The sequence below is a fragment of the Lactuca virosa genome, chromosome 5 (assembly GCF_052849685.1).
Source record: "Lactuca virosa cultivar CGN04683 chromosome 5, Lactuca_virosa_CGN04683_v6, whole genome shotgun sequence".
NCBI classification, from domain to species: Eukaryota; Viridiplantae; Streptophyta; class Magnoliopsida; order Asterales; family Asteraceae; genus Lactuca; species Lactuca virosa.
In genome coordinates, this window is record NC_136430.1 from 229713820 (window position 1) to 229723636 (window position 9817).

Sequence of the window (9817 nt, forward strand, 5' to 3'; positions counted from 1 at the left end):
TTATATTTTGTTCATGTCTCTTCATTTATAATTTCACGTCATATGTGTTTTTCTAAATCCTTTTCATTTAATTGATTGTTAATTGTATTTATTTCTTCATTTGACGGTGTGTAGAGGAAATCGAGATACTTCTACAAACGAGATGTTGGAGTGCTAATATACAGCCAAACAATACAAAGTGGAAAAGATCTTGCCTTATTTATTTATGATTATATAATAATTGTTAATTATTTTTATTCGAATTTTTTTTTATGTTGTATTCATATGTGATTATAGAAAAATAGATATGTATTACATTGTAACTTTTTGTGTTATTATTTATGAATAGATGTATAATCCAGATATATATCCAATATGTTTTATTTATTTATGATTATAGTTGTATTGTAATTTATGCATTCACGATTACAACAGATTCATATAAGATTACAAATATGTTTTATTTTTGTATTTATCTAGATATATTCTACAGTTGTTTTATGAAAAACATATATATATATATATATATATATATATATATATATATATATATATATATATATATATTCATTCACGATTACAACAGATTCATATAAGATTACAAATAAGTTTTATTTTTGTATGATTACCCATATTCAGTTAAATGATAAATTCATCAATCTTTTTAATAGAATGGTAAAAAAATTTAAAAAAAAAATGTTTTTTAATCATGGTAATTTTTTTTAATAATCTATTTGATTAAAAATAGATTAAATTAATTTATAGTATTTAGGTAAAAAAATCAATTAATTAGACAACATCCCATGATTGTAGGAATTAGTTAATTATCCATATTTAATTACATTGTAAAATTCCTTTTACGCCCTTATGAAATGATTGGTCTACAATTGTTCTCGCGTTCTCAACCTTTTAGGTGTTCTCGTTTGATCCTCTCCATATATATATATATATATATATATATATATATATATATATATATATATATATATATATATATATATATATATTAATCTTTTAATATTATAACAGTATAAAGGTTGTATTTTAAACTTTTAAAATACCAGAGTTTTAGAATTTAATGTTTCAAAATTAAAACTTTTAATTAAATTTTATATTTCAAACCTTAAAGGGTGCAATTTGAAACTTTTCAAAATTACTTGATCAAATTTTTAAATAATTAATTAATCACATAATCATATAATTACCTTGAAAATTTGACAAAATCTCTTATTTAGATGAGGATATCAATTACCTTTCCTGAAAATTCGATTTTAAACAGGTAAAATAATTTATGGTAATTATCCTAATCTAAATAAGGCCTGGAATCGAAAAAAATCTGCTTACAGACGAGTCAACTCGTCGAGTCAGGGCATGGACTCGTCGAGTTCATCTTTGAACTCGTGGAGTTAATCAGGCAGATTGCAACTCTGCTTGATTTTTCTATTTCGACAGATCACTACTGTATCAAATATAAAAGAAATAAGTTCTAGGCTCTGATACCACTGATGGGTTTTGAGGATAACAACATTCTTATGTGTTCATGCAACCCTAATTGCTTTGGATCTATGTTTTTCTCTAGTTATACATACAAATAGATCTTATAAATCAATAAACCTAATACTAGCATACAATTTCAGAAAAACAATATGAAACTAGGGTTTGATTGTTACCTCTCTTGTTATCTCGTAGTAACAAGTAATGCAATGATGATCTTGACTCTTGAAAGCTTGAGTGCCCCAAGTATTGCACCTCTAATGGAATCACAAACACCAAAAGCAAAGGATGAGTGAGAGAGGAGGCAGAATTTCGGCTAGGGTTTCTCTTGGAAGCAGTGGCCAAAATTGAGAGGTCTAGGGGTCTTTAAATACTTGTGGCTGCTAGGGTTTCCAGGTGAAACCCTAATTCTTGGCTTAGGCTCCAAGCAGTCCATGAACCCCCTTTCTAGAAGGCCTTGGACGATTTCTATAGGGCCTCCTATAGATTTCGTCCAACCCATTATAAGGGAGTCCAGCAACCCAGTTTGCAACTATCAGTGATTTGCAAACCAGTCCCCTTACGTTTAATCAGTTCCTTTAATCCCAAAATTAATATCAAATTAATTTATGATAAAATACTAATTAAATAATATGATTTCTAATTAATATATTATTCTTATAATATATTAATAAATCATTAAATAACCTCTCTCTCTGCAATATCATCTTGTCAAGTTGCTATGGTGAAGGCAACCCAAAGGGACCATGGTACTATCAGATCAAGTACATACCAATTATAGTTATGGCCTTAGACACCTAATCCTATTACTGCTACTTCAGGGATCGCAGGGCTTCGCCGATGCCTAAAACTAAGGGAAAATGGGCTAAAATTGAAGGAAATCCCGAGAGGAAGTATGGATGGTGTGAAGGAGAATAAGGCTGAGCACATCTATTCATTAAGGGCTAATTTTGGTGTTGAACCTGTTACGTCCTAAATTTTCAAACCAAAATTTTCACTTTTATTTATTTATAATGTAGAAAATATGATTGTGAATGCGCATGAGTACAGTCGAATCTTGCCCATCTCACGAACCAATGAGGTTCCTGAAAAACATTTATAACAACTGGGTAAGCTCTAGGCTTAGTGAGTTCCCACAATATACCATATACCACAATACACATACATGCATACAAATAATATACGTATTTTAGACTTACGGTCTACATGTCATTTTGTCTTCGTATCAATGTGTACTTATGGCATACATGCCATTTCATTAACACATGGGCATATAGGCTCCTGACCTCTTTGTCTTTCCGCCATCATCCCCTAACTAATTCGTAATGACTTATAAGCATATAAACAATCACGCACATAGATACTACATATTCTGCTCTACAGGCACATATAAAACTATACTACGGGCTCTACATGCACATAGAAAACTATACTATGGGCTCTACACTGCTAGTTCCTATATCCTAACATACATGAATATATACTGGAATACATAATATAGTGAGATGAACTCACATGGATAGGTACTTAGACGATTGACAGGATCTGGCGATCCGATTGGTGATCTAACAGACGGGTAACACGCCTAACGAGTATTAACCTATAATAATATAAATTCTACGATGATCTGGTAACGTAAGCTAGACCTATCACTAATCCTAATGAATAATGATAGATCTATCAAGTAAGAATCAGCCCGACAAGACAGTTGGGAGGCAGGATCATTTCGGCATATAGCTTTTCTGAAATCCAACAAGCAAGTCAGCCTGGCCATTCTAGACACCTCTCTCGTAAGTAGATCAACCAGTATAACGACGTAGAATCAATAATAAGTCTTATTTATAGGTTCATAATAACGACTTATGACTATAAATAAAAGTTACACTAAAAAGACTAGAGTGTAGCTTAACTTACAGAGGTTCTTCCTGATAAAAGTTAGGAAATTGCACTGGCAGAGCTTTTATTTGCTAGCTACTACTACTTCAGGGGTCGCAGGGCTTCGCTGAAGGCTAAAACTAAGAGAAAATGAGCTAGAACTGAAAGAAATTGAGAGAGAGTGTTTGGAAAGTTGTGGGAGAAATAATGAGGCTTGGCCACCTATTTATAGCCGTTTTTGGGGTGCACGACTTGTATAAGGGGTGCATGTCGTGCATTTTAAGGCTACGTCTCCTCCATCCATTTTGTGCCACATGTTAGGCTCTCTGTGGTCCGCGTTTTCACCTTCTAGAAGCACACGACACAAAACACAGATTTTGTAAATTTTATAACTTCTTCATACGAACTTCGTTTTTGACGTACCCCAAAGTGGGAAAATGTCAACACGTACTCACCTCATCACACGAAGGTTGGCTAGTCATCTTCTAGTGCATTTCCTTAGAGAAACACTCTAATATCACCTATATAACATGGACATAAGTCATTAAAATGACCAAAATACCCCCACAAGGGTTCTCAACTTTTCCTAAGATTTAATATGATAAAGGTAAATGTTTAAAAGGTTTCAGAACATAAAAGTGAAAAACAAGAATTTTTGGGATAATGTTTACCATACTGACAGTAGGGTTTACCATAATGGTGAGAGGTTTTACCGTAACCCTACGGTGAACCCAACTATGCTTCAAAATGTGAAGTTTTTTCTCATTAAGGCTATGTACTTTGCATAGTTCTTGAATTCTCTTTCCAATTCACTTTGTACCAATTATATGGATTCTCACACATGGTTATGAAGTGTTTTATCATCTTAAAACCTTGAACTTAATGCATTAAGTGGTCATTGAACTCATTAAGATTATGATGATCTTCAAGTGTTTAAGAGAAGGGTAAACTACTCCATTTTGCACTTGAACATTCCAAAGTCCACAAAATTTTTTCCTAACTTATTGAATACTCATATGAAAGCTGTGAAGTGCATAAAACCATAACTAATCTCACTATAAATACATAATCTAACTATGGAATCCTTAATTCCATTCCATGTTCCCAAATTCCCCTTATGGTCAATAATTCCATATATCAATCAGTAATAAAGCAACACCTTATGTTTTGAATTCAAATCATCCCAACAGTATCAATTTATGATTAGGAACTTCCTTTACTCATCAATTGCTCAACTACAAAGGATTGCATTGGTTTCATCATATTGTCCCTAAATCCATTTTAATCCTAGTTTTTACATGATTCTACCATCATGGATGTGTTTTAGTATTCCAATTGGATTCATTGTCATCAAACATCATATAGGTCATGGAATCCATTCCAATCTAACATACAAACATGAAATCCGCAATTTGAATTTCTAGGGTTTATGAGGGTTTTCACCCAAATCCTCAAATCCATCAATAAAGATGATTGGATTGAGGTTGGGATCATCAAAACAACTCAAGGGAGGTTAGAAAACCAAACTCTAATCAATAAATCAAACTAATTTCAAAACTGGGGTTTTCCCTAAACCTTGAATTCGAAGTATAGAGGTAGAAGAGAAGAGATTATACCTAGCAAGCTTTTGATTCTTCTTTCCTTTGGATGAATGCTTAGATCACATCTTGAATCAAACCCTAGAGGATGAAAGATGGAATAGCCACTGGAACTCCTCCCTAGCTTTGAAAACACGTTCTAATGAATGAGAGGAAGGAGAATGCACCTTATTTTCAAAAAGTTTACCATTTAGTCCCTTAACTTTGCTTATTTTCCCAATTTCCACCTTAAACTCATATTTTGTGATTTTAACTTAAGTTTTGACATAATAAGTTCTCCTCCATCCATTATAAAACTTTTCTAGTCCATTCCATTAATTGAGTCAACCCTTTGGTCAAAAACTCACTTTGCCAACTTGACACTTTTGGTCCTTTAACTTTCAAAATGTTATTATTTTCCACTTTTAACTTCTAAACATCATATCAATTAATGATATGATTAACCCATAATGATTTAATTTTATAAATAATCTTTCATTTATTTACTTTATTAATTTAAGAACTTAGTCTTAAACTTTAGGATGTTACAACCAACCATTAACATTATCTTTTACACTAAAACCTATAATTATAGTGTAAAAGATAGCTTTAACACTAAACATTTCCAACCCATTACACAATAATTAGTACTAAAAATAATATTCTAAGTATATTCCTATCTATCTAGTTTTTATAATTTTACAAAAACAGTCCCTATATTTATTAAGATTTTACAAACTCAGTCATTTATATTTTTTTATACTAATAGGATTATACTATATATCATTATATGTTGTATATAATCTTATATTGCATTTTAAATTGTCAAATACAATAACATATGTAAAAATATTAAATATAAACTATAATTATATAATTAAAAAAAACTAAAAGTATGTAAGTTCAAACTTCATGGGCTAAAATGTATTATTGAAACTTTAACACTAAGTATAGCGTTGATAATAGTATAGCACTATATTTGGTGTTACACCATTCACCAACACTAGATATAGTGTTAAGTTTAATGTAGTGTTGAATGGTTACAATGTAAAATATGATTAAGTATAGGTTTTCATGTTGGGTTGGAGATGCCCTTAGTGGTGTGGATTATTGTGTATTAGGTCTCCCTAATTCCATCAAAACTGGAATGACATCTTTTTGGGTGAAAGCTAGTTGTTGTTGTTGTTTTTTTTTTTTTTTGTCGATACACAATTCACAATTCGCTTAAAGATCCGTGATATGCCTCCTACCATTTTTGCTAGCATGAGGTCTTCTTTGGATTGAAATGAAAGGTCATTACATGAAGGTTCACAAGCATCTTGAAACATTTTAGTTTATGCCGTGATGATCAACAATTGGAAAAGGCACAGTCTTGTTCTTTTTAATTTTACATGTCCATAAATACTCCCGGAATTTAGGAGATTCTTGGTTAATTTATTTCTTTAGCTGTCGTTATTCTTTCATTTACTGCATATGGTAAACCATGGTGGGATCATGTAGCTCATGCAATACAAGTTATACAGTGAGCTTGGCCAAGTGAACCAACCGAAAGAACCGTGATCATACCCGAGTGTAGTTAGAGCCCATTTCACATCAACTTTCTCAAAGGCTAATAGGATCGATAACCATGTACTTTTGGGATGGAAATGGGCACTTGAGTTTGTAAGGGGAAAATACTTATTTAAAACGAGAAAAAAAAATCTTATCTTTTTTGCTGAGACGATGGGATGCAAGAGAAGTACAATCAACTAAAAGGTAAATCCCACATTGACTACTGTAAAAAATAATAATAATAATAATAATAATAATAATAATAATAATAATAACTTTGAATCTGTAATATTTGAAGAAATGAGAGAAAATAGCGAAATGGAACCTCATAAGGATAATAGCGGGTCTATGAGCTTTCTTTTCTTAGTTTTTTATGTTTTAAATTTCTTTAATAAAAAACAGGGTTCGAGATATAACAAAATGACAATCATACCCTTAAAGCCATTTTATTTCACCAATCCTATTTTCAATTCCATTATAATGCTCTTGCATCAAAAACAGAAACGTACTTTGACTTCTATACAAAATGAGATCATTTTTTGCTTACAAAAAGTTAAGTATGTACGTCCCCAAATAAGAGTCATAGATCCAAAATGATCTTCAATGGAGTCCGTGTTTGTGTCAACTGTTCATCCCTCTATCATACATATATAATATCTGTCATATTATATAACACTTAAGGAGGTCAACTATGAAGTCAAACACAGGACCAATCAATAGTCAACTCCTTCTCTAATACTCAGAAGTGTCACAATTATACATACTAATGTTTGTAATTACACTTGCTAGGTTTTTATAGAACAAAATTGTAAAACCAAACAAGTATCTTCTAGTTAAAGTTGAAAATGAAGCAAAAATCCAAATCCAAAAAGCATCCACATGAGATCTGGAAATCTAGTTAGAGTTTAACAGAATGCTAATAAAATCAGTTATTCAAAAGAGTAATTAGTTTGACTTTGACAGTTACCATCAATCAAGGAACCTGTCTCCAATATCACCCCAAGTGAAAAACAAATACAATAAATCTTCAAACCACTCTATAACTAGTTCCGGTTCTTCACCATTAAATTTGAAAAACTTGACCATTTTCACACGAGAAATTCCAGGAAACAAAATATATATGGTGCTCCCTTGGGACCCCTCCAAATCAGGCTGTATCAAAGCTACCTTCAAGGAGTTTAGACATTCAAACAAAATGTTATCAGCTATTCGACCTCGTAAATCCATATCCACCAGTTTTGGGCAAAAAATCTTAATGCCACTGCATAATAGCAAATATTCGTCACTTTCAATTGTCAGCTTTTTGAGTTTCGGACATGAAATACAAAGAAGATCAAGTCCGTTCATGAAGCAGCATGTCAAACTCAAGTCCTCAAGCAAAGGGCAGCTTTCGAGAAAACTATATTAATCAAATAGTCGTCTTCCAATAAGCGAACATAGGTCAAATCAAGAACCCTATATTAAGTGCCGGAAACCTCATAATATTAGGCAACCTTAGACGATGTGCCGACAAAGACAACTTTAATACCTCCAACGAACCGCAAGTCGCCAGACAATGGGGCATCGCGAATTCGTCGGTAAGCTTCTTAGGGTGAAACCACAAGTGAAGTTGTTTGACATTTTTCCTAACTGCGACATGAATCCACCGCCAGACTGTTGACATACGGTAGTAATCGCCACAAAATAGACGAACACTATCCAAATCTACGGTTTTGTTTGCTAGAACCCAATACACAAACTCTTTGAATGTGGTTTTTTTGCATTTTCGTCTGTAACGTATGTTTATAGAGGGAACTGCAGTCCACAAATACCTCCATCGTCTGGACAAAATGCTGCTTCGAATTGCTTCTTCTGTGGATGGAAGACGTGAAAGAATCAAAAGAAGAATAGCACCCGGCATGTTACTGATGAAATCGACCCCATCTTCGCAATTTGATGCCTTTGGTCGCTCTGATTTCTCCATGCCCTTCCCTTTGGTGATGTGAATCAAAAGTCATTCATAGACAAAATTGCAAGATTGGTACGTGTATTTCCAAAAATTTTTCAACTTGCATTAGAACGTCCAAGATTAAAGTTTTTATAAGTTTTTGGTCCATGATACACAAAGTTGATTTTGCCCTTTTTCTCATTTCTTTTTTATATTTTATTTATTTATTTTGGTATTTAAATAACTAAGAATAAAAAATAATATCTCTCTCTCTCTAGAAAGTCAAAAAACTCATTACCGTCTTTTCCTAACCCTCTTGTGCCTTTTCTTTCATTGTCCGCCGGCCACATCCCACATGCCTCCATCTTCTTCCTTCCACGATTTGCCCTAACTATTTCGTTCTTTCTTCTTTCTCATCCTCGCCATCACCTACTCTTCACTCGACCCGTTTCTCTCTCCCTCGCCTGAGAAGCTCACTGCTTAGTCTCTAAACGATGTACTTTCCAATGAGTTGCTGGAGCGAATCCATGGATAGTATTGAATCTAAGAAGCTCACTGCCTCACCCCTTACCCACAATGCGATCATTTACGTCCAATGGTTCGATTTCTGGGTGGAGAGCTTTGATTTATTGATTCGATGTTGAAGGTCAAGGGTTGGATGTGGTGATTTAAGTTCATTGGGTTTGATTTCATGGATTTGATGGGTCTCAGTCTTGATTTAGTTGCAGTTTTGTAATGGTTTTTGAACATGGATGAAGGTTTCATCATCGATTTATGCTCCTGCCACTGTATTTGCTTATCATCATTCATCGGATTTCAAAGGCTCTCGGATCATCAGTTAAGCTCATTGTTTCACTAAAACAATTCGACTAATCTCTTTTCCTGGCTATTTCTTGGATGATTTATACTGTTGGTGGCATTAGGGTTCATCCTCTATCCTCCTGTTCTTCATCTTAGTTTATGATTTTATCGATTTTTGTGCTTAATATGTTAACGATTCCCTGTGTTGAAACGATTTTGGATTATCTCAAATGGAAGATTATTTTGATATTTTTTGGGGTTCGTCGATGGGGCTATGAACATATATCAGGGTTTCTATGGTTGTTGCTCTAATGATTATTGATTTCGTAATATCGTCAAGTTATTGATTGCAGCTTCATATGGACTAATGATTATCGGCACTTGGTCAAAAGAATTTGGTGTTGCGATGAGAAATTTTTTTGAATACAAAGAGGATTTTGTATTTCGTTTGAGATGCAGATTCGCAAAGCTAAATTATCGAGTTTGATGAGAGAAAGTGTAACGCTCGTGTTTCGAGGCTAAGCATTAATTCGATGATGTAATAGTCAAGGTCAACCATTGTAACCTATTTTAAAGTAATAAAGATGAATTACTTGAAAATTATGTGATTTTA

General features: G+C 33.0%; 1 protein-coding gene across 1 annotated transcript; it reads right to left on the reverse strand.

Annotated features, from left to right (window-relative positions):
- Positions 1-7445: 7445 nt before the first annotated feature.
- On the reverse strand, positions 7446-8439 carry LOC145112451 (FBD-associated F-box protein At5g56370-like). Its single transcript, XM_079048614.1, has 2 exons — positions 7952-8439; positions 7446-7737 (listed from the first exon to the last, which is right to left on the reverse strand). Exons 1-2 carry the CDS (start codon positions 8437-8439, stop codon positions 7446-7448), a joined length of 780 nt encoding a protein of 259 aa, XP_078904740.1.
- Positions 8440-9817: the final 1378 nt, after the last annotated feature.

What these genes read in the sequence shown, in the direction of transcription:
- LOC145112451 (XM_079048614.1), bottom strand. Translation starts at nt 8,439, where the DNA reads ATGGAGAAATCAGAGCGACCAAAGGCATCAAATTGCGAAGATGGGGTC. An exon ending in AGGTTGCCTAATATTATGAG is followed by an intron (nt 7,738 to 7,951) that starts GTTTCCGGCACT and finishes GCTATTATGCAG; the next exon opens with TGGCATTAAGATTTTTTGCC.